The sequence below is a fragment of the Phalacrocorax carbo genome, chromosome 5 (genome assembly GCF_963921805.1).
Source record: "Phalacrocorax carbo chromosome 5, bPhaCar2.1, whole genome shotgun sequence".
Lineage (NCBI taxonomy): Eukaryota > Metazoa > Chordata > Aves > Suliformes > Phalacrocoracidae > Phalacrocorax > Phalacrocorax carbo.
In genome coordinates this window covers 58,609,278-58,622,305 of record NC_087517.1, presented here as the reverse complement: position 1 = coordinate 58,622,305, position 13,028 = coordinate 58,609,278, and the positions used below count along the sequence as shown (strand labels likewise).

Below are 13,028 nucleotides of genomic sequence, written 5' to 3'. Positions count from 1 at the left end.
TTATCTCTCTACTTGGGGTTACTTTGAACATCTTTGTTGTTTTAGTCTTTCCAGTCTTGTCATATTGTGTATGCTGTGAGTTGATGTGAATTTGTTACCATTTTTCTCTCTGAGACTTTGAAACACAAAAAATTCTTAATTGTGATTTGTAGGTCTGTGAAAATTCCACTGAACTTGATGCCCAGAAGCCTGTAATTCCTCTTGACAAAAGGGATACTCCCTCCCTGTCACAGTCACTAGATGAAGAAGCCAGTGTTGGCAGTCAATCCTCTGAGAGCACGTTGCAACAATCGGCTCTCCATCCAGTGAGAAAGGTATAAAGAACTCTTTTTAAAAAAAGTATTTGAAAGGGAAAACATGATTTGATAATATTGAATATAATAGGACATTGAAATTTGCAATCAGGTTGAAAAAATTTAAATACAGTGTTGCTGTACGCTTCTATGGGAGAACTTATCTTGGGCCGCATATCTCCGGGACACAGGGCTCTACCCACCCTGGGGACAGTGATGCACAGACATCAATATGATGGATACAAAATGTCCGTTTATTTAGCTGCGTCACACGCTTATATAGCTCTTGCGCTTCCTGTTTCTGCCACTCCTATGGGGAGGAGTCTATCTTTCCGTCACATCCCGTGATCTTCCGGTCGCCGATCCCTGTCTATTCCCCTACAATACAGTAAAGGTTGACAAAATGGCATGTAAATCTTGGAGGACAGTCATAGCCTAACCTAGTGTGCATCTCCCAGTAAGATGCCTACACACTGTGCTGTAGCCAGTATCAGCAACAGTTCTGTAAGCTGGTAGTATTGAGATCTGGCTGGCATGATTGTTAAGCATGAACTGGTAAATAAATAGAAGACCTATTTCTTCAGTGAATAAATTCTGTCCAGTCCCTATCTCAGGGCTTGCTAACTACCATACTAACAGCAGTTAATGTGAAGGGGAAAAAAAAAAAAAGAGAGAAAAAGAGTTGGAGATTCTGATGATAACAGGTCTGAGAAACATCCTTCAAAATAGTTGCCCCAGAAATAACACTAATTATTACTAAAGGTGTGGTGTCTGAAAGGGATATAATTCTCCTTGTTTGTGCATAAGTAGAAAAATCAGAGATTTCTGTATCTAGACTATTTCAGCACATAATGGAGCCATGCTTTGATCCTTCCACCTACTGGGAGGCACCAGCTATTGAAGAAGCAGCATAAACAAAACCATGAGGGCTCATCTTTATCAGTAGATCCTTGCTGGCTCTGGATATCACCTGTGCATTTGAGGCAGAGAAGTGTATGCTTTTGTGCAGAAAGCACAGGTGTGTCTGTTTTTTTACTAGTTTCCTGGTACCTCTGCAAGAAATGAGGACGTTCAACAGCTACAATACCCCATCTTTGCTTGTATTTATCTCTTGTAATGTGCTGTTTGGGATGAAGCCATAATGTACTGACAGCTCTGGCAATGGCTAATTAGAAATGATGAAGGGAAACAGCACAGTAAGGTAACCCTTGGAATATGTTCTTCATGTATGCTGTTTAAAGATGTCTGACTGCTTTTGCTAACAATTAGATTAAATCTAGGTTTAAATGGGAAATTGGTCCCTATTTAAGAACAAGGGGATGAGTCTATTAATTTTCATCTCTGTTTCACCTGCTTAATTATTTTCATGCTCATCTTCAGACAAAAAATTCTGTATAGGTGTTCGTCCATTTACTTTCATATGGCATGTATTCAGAACATTTCATCTCTAAAGTTCTTGGAGGACATGGGAAAAGTGAATGTGGAGAAATCTAAAATGCTGCACTTGGAAAATATGGTAGAGAAAAGGGCTAGAGAAACCTTTTGCTACCTGGAGAACTGTATTCTGCCTTTTGGAGAATAATTGGTATTGGACTCTTGGTCTTGTGTTGCAGTTCTGCTGAACTCTGACAGCCTTCCTTGTGTGCAGCATTCCTAGTGGAGTAGGTAATTCTCTGGCTGCTGAGATTCTTTCATTAAAGCAAGCAGTGTGAACCAGGATGTAGCAAAACTCAGAATTAATGGTTTAGTGACATGTTTGCCAAGATTTGTCAAAAATTAAAAGCTTCCATTAGCCCAGTGGTTTCCTTTATTTTGGAGGGAGGCAAGGCTTGATTGTTCATGTAATTAAACATCTGTGCATTAATTTTGAAACATTCTTATGGTACGCATTTGATACTATTGACTGATAACTAGATGAATTGTCTGTATATGGGATCATACTTATGTGTGAAGCAATATAGAGCAGATGGTATCAATAGTTTGGGATCACAACATTGCTCATGAACGGGGAAACCACAAATATGTTATTCAGATCATCCTAGACAAGTGCTAGTGCAGCCGTTACACCACAGTGTGAGGCACTCGTATGCCATGTGAATGCCTTTGAGTTCAAAGAACACCTGTTCAAGTTATTCTGGTGAGTACTGTTTTCTGTCCCTCGCATTTAAAGATGGTTATTGATAAGCAGAAGTAGAGAAGCAAGGATGAAGCCCTTCACACACTTGTAAAATGTCCTTGTGTGTTATATTTCACCATCTATCAGGACAAAAATAAAATCTAGCTTCACTGAAGAGACAGAATTTTGGCTTTCCAGACATAGAAAGCAGGGTATCTAGCTGGTGTCGATAGAAACATTGGCATCAAGGCTATTGCTTTCTTAAATTCAGAGGAATTCATGTCTGTGCCCACCTGCTCTGTATGCACGTGTATAGTATATTCTCTAAACATGTGACTTCTGTTATGTATGGGCTTGTTTTTATTTATTTCACTGTTTTTGGAACATTAATGGTGATATTTTGTCAGCCTTTCTGTCTTCCTGTGTATTCCTCTAACTATTCTTTCTCTGTGGATTGTATTTTTTTGTGCAGAATAAATGTTTCTATACTTAGACCATTGATTATTTGATATAGGTCAAGTACTGCACTTAGCATAACTTTGGGCTTGATTGTCAGCTTTAAGAATGCAACACTAGAAATGGAAGTCTTCTGCCTATATGCAAAATGGATATAATTTTCTCTTAACGATCCCGTCAGTATACTTCACTCATGTAGCTGGGACCTCTGTTTTGGGTTGTGGAGTTCTTCTGTCTCCATGCCTGTCAAATACCCAGACTCTACAGTAAGAATGTCAGCAAGACAGAGGATGAATCTCAGAATAAATATCAGAATTACTTTTGTGATACCTGCACTTTTGTTCTGGGGAATCATGCCAAGCTCTAGCAAACAGATTTTATACAAGCTGTTAAATTGCTAAGTTGCAGTGTGGAGGGATGAGTACTCAGTTAAATTAACAATTTTGTGGAAAGGGTTACCAACCTTCTGCAATGATATAGTCCTCCTGTTGCTTTTACGTAGTATGATATTGAGTTACTAATTTGTGTACAGGACTGGAGGGGTCATCTATTCTGGAGCAGAGGTGAGAATAATAAGATATTTTTGGCCTAATTGTGTTTTCAGGAGTAATAAAGGGCATACAATCCATGTTTTGCTTACATGTTCCTAATTGTCATTTGTGGCTGCTATGAGCAAGAGTTCTAAAGGCTGTACCTAGCATTTGAAGAAATGTCATAATTACTGTACATCTGTACCACAGATCTGAAGTTTGAGCCTCAGGTACTGCTGCAATAGACACCGAAATTGTTGCAGTGCCAGCTGGACATCTCTCCTTCTCAGAATTCATAAGTGCACCCCTTTCTCTAGTTAGGAGCAGGGCCTTTACTTCTGGGAGGGAAGATTCTGTGTCTTGTCCAGCTGTTGAGTTGGGTCCTGGCCGGTGGAACACTCTGTACCCTCCCCACTCATCCCAAAAACCTATCTGGCTTGAGCACTTGTGGTTCTGCCTTCTGGGACACTGATCAGTTGTGAGTAGATTGGTCAACATTCGTCAAACTCATGTTTGGTTATATTCCTTAGCAAACCCTTTGAGCTATTATTTCACTTTCTGCGTAAAATACATCTCTGAATATGTCATGCACTGTATTAGTAAATCGTTACTGAACAGCTGTATCTGCTCATTTATAGCTGTAGCCAATAGCAGATGCTTAGGAAAGGGTATTAGAAGCAGACAAATGTAAACCGATCCTTTGGCGATATACTATCCCAGCTTCTGAAAACCAGCACTTTAGGTACTTTCCAAACTGAAGTTTGTACACAGACAACTGTGTTTTGCAGCTCTTCATGGACCCCTCCTCTGTGAACTCTGTAAATTTGTCTAATCTGTTTTTTTAATCCATTTTAATACTGTTGGTCTCCTCAGCATTCTGCAGCAACCGAGTTTTGCATTGCACGAGAAAAGTTCCTCTCTCTGCTTACTTTAAATATGATAATTACTTTAAGCCTGATATAATTCGGTAGGGTGTCTTCTAGTTCTCCTGTTAATAAAACTGGTGAATAATCCATCCCTATTCATCACCCTCATAATATCTGTATTTTATAGTTCTATACTGAAATTCCTCTCAAACATTTCTTTTTGAAGCTGAAAAATGATTGCTGGTCTCTAAGTGTCTTTTTTTTCCCCCCACAGAAGCCATTCTATACTCTGATCCTTTATATCTTTGGCCATTTTCCTTATATTTTGTGGGTTTGATAAATCCATTTTGAGACAGGGTGACCAGAAATAGTAATCAAGGTGCAAGCACACGGAAATTTTGCGTAGTGTTATAATGCTGAGTTTTATATTGTTCTTTTTGATTTGCAATAAGTCCCAGCTTCTTAATTGAAGAGCTCTGTTTGTCTCAACCACCATAAAATACCTGAAACAGGGAAATCCTAGAAAATGTTCCATGCTATCCAAGGAGCACTCTGAGAGAGGCTTCTGTTTTATTCCAATTATATGCAATAGTGGTGTTTCATGCAAGACTAACATAGTAAGAGTTTGTGGTGGAACCTCTCAGCCTCTCCTGGGACATCATGCATGTGAACTTCTAGGCTCTGACATGCCAATGCTGCTGTTACCACAGGATCATCAGAGAGAACAGCTGATCTCAGTTTGCTGTAGGTGGCATTCTTGGGTATTTTGCCCCAAAACATTTGTCCTAAGCTTTATTAATGACAACCCTTCAATATTGGTGACAAGTGCTTAACTAATGGTATTTTTTTTTTCTTTAGAAGCATGTGAAATCTGTGGGAGTAGGGTTGGAGGGCACAGTACAGGTTTTATTTTTGTTAGTATTGCACTGAGTATATTGTGATTACTTAGTGACTGATAGTAATAATAATTTAACACCTGAGCCTAGGACTTCAAATCTGAGCTTGGGAGTGGGGTGGGTTTGTTGTTGCTGTTTTTTTATTTTTTTTCTAGTTACTATTCATTTACGCGGGATTAGAGGTGAAGGAAAAAATGGTGCAGCCTGGAATTTAGGGTCCTGCAATTCCTAAAGTATCAGAGTATTTATTGACTTTAAAGAATTGAGCTGCTTACAGCAGAAATGTGCTCAAGCTTAATGCAATTAGGTACATTTCTCAGAATGTTAATTTAAAAACCCTTTTCCTTTGACCTGGAAAAAAAGGATAAATAAAACATGATGCTGCTTGCTCCATAAAATCTCTTCCTCCTTCCACTTTAAGCCAGCTCCAGTTTATTCAGACAAAATGTTAAGGAAGATTTAGATACTTTTTCTCATAAAGATGGAAAGGAAATCCTTTGGATTCTATTCTGAAATTGGGAAATATGTATAGGAAGCATGTGTAGACTGTGTTATCAGTGCTGCTGTGTGCGGCGAGTTAAACAACTGGATTGGAGTAGTACATTTGTTTAACCTCCTAGCATAATGAGCTGCCAGGGGGATTGCTCCACTTAATAGCAGCCGTTCATTACTCTGCAACCATTTGCAGCGTGTTATTTCTCTTATAGCAAAGAGAATTGGTGGTTCCTAGCTTTAGCTTTCTTTATCTGTGACACTTAATGTCAACAGCCTTGAGACTTTGCCAAAACAATCCTAACCAATCCTAATCCCAGTGTTTCAAGGTAAGTATTTGCTTCTCAGAATTCTTCTGTATTAGTGCTGCATGTTTACACTGGACCTTTTTAAATGCAACAGTGATCAAAGAAATATTTGAACTGAACAATATGTTTATTTTTTGTTCTCTGAAGGCACTTTGCATGTTCTTTCTTCTTACCTTTCACTACCATAGCTATGAAATTTGTGGCAGAAGGCATTTTGGGGTGGTGATGCTGCTGCCATTATATTATAAGGATCATCAGACCAAAATTAATTATGAGACAATGAGAATTCCTTTTATAATGACATAGATGTAGTTCGATGTGCCAGGCTGTACATTAAAATGTCAAAATTTTCAAAATTAACCTGCAGCTGAAGCCACCCTCTACCCAAGAGCATAATTAATGCTTGTTGTTGTTCAAAGGGTGCAATGTAAAAGCAACAGAGCTTTTATAAAACAGAGATCAATTCTTTAAAGGCATCCCATTTGCAAAAACTAGCTGAACTGTCAAGGGAAAAGAGAAATTTTTGCTAATGGCAAAAGAAATGATTATTTTAGGGAGTGAATTAATAGGCTATTAATGAGCCTTGTTCCCAGTGCATTGTTCACTTCACACTTGACAGCAGCTCCATGGATCAGAATGGAACGTGTCTGTTCTTAACTGTGAGTTTTAATATTTTGCACGGAAAGATCATAATGTTGCTTCATCATTAAAATAACCACAAAATTAACTTTTGCCCCAAGGGAAAGACAGATGGCAGTTTGATGGCCTCATTATTCTTTTTTCTTTTTAACAAGAGTAAGGTTTTATATTGGCTTATATAATCTAAAAAGATCTCTGAAGAAACTGATGCTAGCTAGAGGAGTAAAAAAGACATAGCCATGTAATGCAATTGAATTTCACTTTTCTAGAAATTTTAGTTATAAAAGTTTTATGTGTGTGTCTATTTCTTTTTTTTCCTACAGTAGGAGTCGTCCCAGTGACTACTCCCAGTAAGTAAACTTGTCTCACTGAAGCCAGGAGTAATCCTACCACTGTCTTAGCAGGGCTAACATTTCATCTGCAGTGTATACAGTTACACACAGACAGGTCTTCACAGGGTCGGGTCTCAATACGTAATAAATGATGGCATGCTCTCGTAACATAAGTAAAGGAAGATGCATGTAGCGATTAGACGAAGTGAATAGCCACAAGGTCTCCAGTTAACTTGCTGTGCAGCTTTGGGTGGTGTGCCTACCACGTGTGTGCCTCAGCACGACATTTCCAATGGAGCACAGCACTAGGTAGCTCCTCATGACTCAGACAGGAATCTGTGGATGCTTCATGCTTTTGAGAAGCTGGCTAATAAATATTTAACTACCTTACAGGGACTTAATGCTCAAAATGGACTCTGAAACAAGGGGGAAAGGCAAGGCTGAATACAATCCATCTGTTCAGTTCAAGCATGAATTCTGCCTATTTTCTATAAGTGATATGAGAAAAATACACGTGTTTATTTTGTCATCTGAAAAAGGTGTGTGATAAAAGCAGTGATGGAGTGAAAACAAAAATGTGTACTTGATAGGCCACATTTGTTACTATGTGTGCAGGAACCTGTCACAAGTAAATTATGACAGCAAATGAACATTTTTGATCTTTGTGGACTTCTTAGGATGTGTGACCGTGAAAGCTGGATTCCTTTCTGACCTACATACATTCCTTTCGTTTGAAACCTGAGCATTCTTATGAATGCTCTATCAGACCATGTATATGGAAAATTGTGCCTTCGCCAATGCATTTACTCATTTCCTATGTTCTAGTTTTCAGCTCGAATATAAGGTAGGAAGAACATGTTTGACTAGTTCCAGCTGGTTCCAAGAGGCTGTTATAGCTCAGACAGCTTAGATTCAGGGACATTCATTCCCCTCAAAAGGAGGAAAATGGTCAGACCCTGGCTGCAGAGACCTGGTACTCTTTGGGGTTCCTTCTACATGAAAGGACTGTTTAAAAAAGACTTACTAGAGCACTGAGTGGTAGAATGGTGCAAACCTTCCCTAGCACTGGAGAGGAGGTGACCTCTTTCTGTCTCAGATGCAGGCTATTTTGTCTCATTGCATATAAATGGTCACCATTCAGGCAAAGATCCTACTGTAGCCTCTACTGCAAACTGAGGAAAAGGAAATTAAATTACATCCTTAGGCGGAAAGCAAGGTCTGTGGGCAGTGTTCCCTTAGCACATAGGTGACATGCACTGCAAGCAGAAGAACTCAAGACTGACTCCTTTGGCATTATGTAGGATTTACACAGGCACAACTGACAGCTCAATCTAGCTCAATCAGCTCAATCTCCTGTCTACCACTGTTGGATTAAGGATGGACAAAGGTATCAAAAACCAAAATGGAGTAACAGTTGAGAAAAATACTAATTAAATCTAGGAAATGGGTCCTGTGTCAGATTCACTTCTAAGTCACAGGCCCTTAGCAGAAAAATAATTAAACTCTATTTCAGATTCAATCAACACTTCTTTTGTCTTCATTTATGTTACAACAAGTGCTACTTACTGTATAGCAGTCAAATGAAAAGGACTTATTCAGTCAATTATCAGGGGTGAAACACCAGTGAACTATGATGAAATAAATGGAAAATTACATATTCAAATGACACAGATCTGCATACTTCTTAAGACTTCTTATATTTGCTTCAAATGGATGCTAGAAGAGGCCTCATTTCAGTACAGCTGCACATTCCTGGATGTAAGGCAGCTTAAGGAAGTCACATAGATGGGTGGATTTGCTTTGTTTTGCATAACAGTATTTCTGGGGTTTTGACAGTGAAAAGTCATGAGACGGTCGAAAATGCATGTTGCTAAAACTATTTCAGAGACTTTGGTAAATATTCCCTTTCTTTGGAAACTAGACATGGACATCCTTTCCTCATTAGAACATGAGGGATGTTTCTGGATTTGTGCTATGATGTTTTAAGGGCAAGTGCCTTAGGTTTTAATGGGACAGACTCACTAACTAGCATAAACTTTTCAGCATCATTAACGGTAACAGTAGTTTCATCCACTTGTGTCAGATATGAATCTTATTTGTTCTGAATCTTCTTTCTGAATAAAGTGATCTGGTGGTTTTTGAATAAAATGATAAAAATTCTGATCTGAATCTTATTTCTTCTGGAATAACTTAATGGAAGCTAGGAGGGTTTGTATCAAGGATTAATTTAGTACGATATTCTACATGCTTAGATTTCCCATTCATTTTAGGGAGTTAAAAATCAGGATCCCTTGGACTGATTAAAGGAAGAAATTTTTTGTAAATCACTGAAGAGTAACCTAGGTGTCTCCTTTTCCAGTTTTAATGGTGGAAACTCTAAAGCTGTTGGAAATGGTGTAAGATTACAATAGATACTTTCAAGCCCTTGTAACACAATTGGTTGATTATGTATAGCCGAAACAGTATTTCATCCATTATAGAAAGAATTGTAGCATTTTGCTGCCAAAAAGCTTATTAACATATTGGGGTTATATTCTTTTTTCTTTTCCCAGTGTTCGGCATCCTTAAGCATTGTGGGCTTTTCAAACGGTTTAGAAATGGAATTATCTTCAACAAGGTTATCTAGCTCGGCCGATCCACAGGTGCAAGGTTCAGCTGCTGTAATGCTTGGCCCACCCCGAAACGCCCTTTGTGACTGTGATACTCCACCAGAGTCAGTGCCCAGCTACAGCTTGGCGTTGGGCAGAGCTCCAAGTGACCTGAGCCCTGGGGCTGCTGCTGGCCTCGCACCAGGTGATGCACTGCAGGGCAGCACTAAGTGCAAGGTAGGAATCGCTTAAACTCCTCTACTGAAAGTGAATCCACCTTCATTGACAGCACGTGTTATTGTTAGTCTGTCAAAGGTAGCTATTTCAATAAGTAGAGTTTTCCTTAGTTGGTATTTGAAGACTGATTACAAAATATTTTCTTAAGATGGAAAGAAAGAAAACTGATAATAAAATTTTTGTTTTTTTTCCCCTGCTCCCCCCAAAGCTGGAAAATGAAGACTTCAATACTGTAGATAATCCTCTAGAAAACAGCTTGGCTACTGCTGGGCAAGACGTAGTTAATGAATTAACTCTTTCTATGCAAAAAGTGCTGGAAGAACCTATTAATCTTTCGATCAAGAAATCTCAGCATTGCACTTTTCCTTCTGAACTGCTCAGCAACACTTCTTTCCTGCCCATGAATGCCAAAATGAGACAACTTAGAAGCAAAGAAGGTATCAGGCTTTTCATTATTTCATTTAGGATTTTGGTCTGTCTTTCTTAGCACCGTGCATTGCAAGCATTGCAAAGCAGTATGTTTATTAATGTACTTACATATAAATGTGCTTTTCTAGCAAGCTTCAAATATTATCAGAGTACTTAATCCAATGGAAAAACGTGTTTGATCTCACTTGTGGAGGAAAAGTATGGAAATTATATGCCTTAAATTTGTAACATCCTTCATCTGTGAACCAGAAATTAGTGTGTCTGTGTGAAGTACCTGGAGTATTAGTTCTCTTAGAAGCACTCCTGTTAATGAGACCTGCAGTTATGACTATTGAAGAGCTGGTTTGAAGAGTCCAGATTCAATTAAGAAAAAAATTACTTCCGAAATGTAATGTGCCTTCTGCTAAGACCTTCACATCAGTAGCATAGCAAATTTTTGTTAGGCTAATATATTGCACAGTATGTGCTTTTGCTTGGCTCTATCTACTGTGGAACATTCCCTTCAGCCAAGGCCTAATTCTTCAGCCTTAATAGAGAATTAGACCTTACTTTACTCTTTTACGGGCAAATTGCCAGCATCCTTGTGCTGCACGGTAAAGCCTCGTTCCTGCAAACTCTAAAAGTCAATGGGACTATTCGTGCAAGCAAGAGATTGCAGGATCAAGCTGTTATCCGGTGGCTTTGCCGATATTTGGCTGTTTTTCTCTGTAAAAGAGAAATTTATATTTCTGTCTCTGCTGTATTTTTATTCAGAGAATTCTAATTAGTACTAAAGAAGGCCTAACTCAGTGAGCCAAGGAAATGCGTTTGTCTCCTCTTACACGTAGCGTGCCAAATTGTTACAATTATGACACAATCATTACATGAGTTGTAAGAATCAGGCACACCCCTAAAAAGCTGTGCCTCAGTTGGGCTTAAGTGTACCTGAGAGGAACAGCTTTGTAGTACCTGGTTTGGGTTGTGTGACACTACACATGGAAAGCAGCCCCAACATACAGAATCTCACAGATGTTAGAGATTTGCTCTGCAAAGCACAGGTCCTGTTGTGCAAGAGGATGGAAAGACTAGGGCATTGAATTAAATGCTGCTCCCTTTTCACAAAGAAGGATCAGGAGTGAGCAATTCCCATCCTGCTCTCACTGTTCAAAGGCATGCAGTGAGGGGAGTCCTGAGGAGATTCAGTCACCATATGCAGTGTGCACTAGTGAGAGAGATTAACTCTGTTGCAAAGGCACCATTATCTTTGCTAGTCACTCTCAGTAGGACTTACTGGCTTCAGCAGTGCTGTGCTGGCAAACCTCACTACTTCTGGTATATATTGCCAACGACTCATCATTTTATAATATAAAATCAAAACATTTCAGCTTAATTTACAGCAAAATACTTCTTATCCTAGCCCCAAGGGATATGGTAAAAAATGTACATAATTTACTAATTTTCCCTCTTACAGCCACTTTTCTTCTTATCATGGCTTGCATAAACACCCTTGCCTCCCCTTCTCTTTCCTAGACTAAACAAATCTGATGGTTTCAGTCTCTCCTCATGGGTCAGGGTTGTGATTTTTTTAAAACCATCTTATTCCTGCTGTGTTATTCTGTATTCTCTGCAGTTAAGGAGTGCTGCCCACAGCCAAATTCAGTGCTGCAGCTGAGGCCTCTGAAGGTGCTACACAGAGCCAGGGTTATCAACTTCTGTTTTAAGTTCCTCACTGTTGGTAATACACTGCAGGATGGCGTTCACCTTTTTTTGCAACAGCAGCATTACGTGGTTGACTAGCATGTAGTGAATGGTCCATGTTAGCCCTTAGTGCCTTCTACGGAACAATTCCCTAGTCATTATTTTCCTTTGTCATTACATTAATCTGATCCTTCATAAGGATAATGCTTACAGTTATCTCAAGTCAGTCTTACTGATTTAGGAGATTTTTTTTCTCTGATGCATTAATTTTTTAATTGTAAACATTCTCCATAGTGTTTGCAGCCCCTCTAGTTTGGTGTTTTCCACAAATTTCATAGGTACTATTATTTCATGAGCCAAGCTGCTCAATGGAAATGGTGATTAGTATTAGGAACCCAGCACCATTGGAGCAGCCTCTGGTTTGACAGAGAATGCAACGAGAGCTGCTCCTTCAGCTCAGTGTGCAGTCATCCTTTAGTAATTCTGTCCAGAGCCACGACTACCACCCTTCGCCTGAGCAGCAATCACAAGTGAAAAACACTTTAGGAGTGATGTGGAATGCTTCCTTGTCAGCCTTGATTGTATTGTGTTTCCTGTGGCTGGGAACAACGGAGTGTCTTAGAGGCAGCCGTGGGTTAGGTACCATTGACCTGAGCTACATTTTCTTTTAAAAGAAAAATGTTTTCCTGGCACTCACTTATCTCTAGATAGCCATGATATTTGGTTTGTTTCCTTGTTAGTGTTGTCTATGTCAAACTAATTCCTAACAAAAGAAGGAGTTAGTATGAAATTTGTCAGTGGACTGGTATTTATGAAGGTATCCACTGAGGCATTCATCTGTACCCCATCCCATTTCTTCCAAGTTATTTTGTTACTCTTGTGCCTAGTATCAGTCAAGAGCTAGTTACTTGCATGCTTATATAATGGATAGTTTTGAATTAATATGTTTATGTGTTATGTACACTGGAGGATAGAAAGGAATCACATGGTGTAGCTTTCATCCCTTGGTGGCAGAAGGAAGATGCAATTTCCTTTCTGTTTTCAAGAAACTAGAATTATCCAGAAGCGTCTTAGCATGGAGCAGGAGACCGCAGAGGCTTCCTGAGCCTCAGGGCTTCAGACCTCAGTAGGTCTGTTTTTCTCAAGTGAAAGCTGTATAGCAAAGAGGA

At 39.2% G+C, this 13,028-nt stretch overlaps 1 protein-coding gene across 3 annotated transcripts in view; it reads left to right on the top strand.

Annotated features, from left to right (window-relative positions):
• Positions 1 to 13,028, top strand: part of TRIM66 (tripartite motif containing 66) — a 64,703-nt gene that overhangs the window by 35,724 nt on the left and 15,951 nt on the right. For all 3 annotated transcript variants that reach the window (XM_064452666.1, XM_064452665.1, XM_064452667.1), the window contains exons 11-13: positions 153 to 314; positions 9,481 to 9,753; positions 9,962 to 10,190. In XM_064452666.1, the coding sequence (XP_064308736.1) occupies positions 153 to 314; positions 9,481 to 9,753; positions 9,962 to 10,190 (664 nt within the window). The remainder of the gene's footprint in view (positions 1 to 152; positions 315 to 9,480; positions 9,754 to 9,961; positions 10,191 to 13,028) is intronic.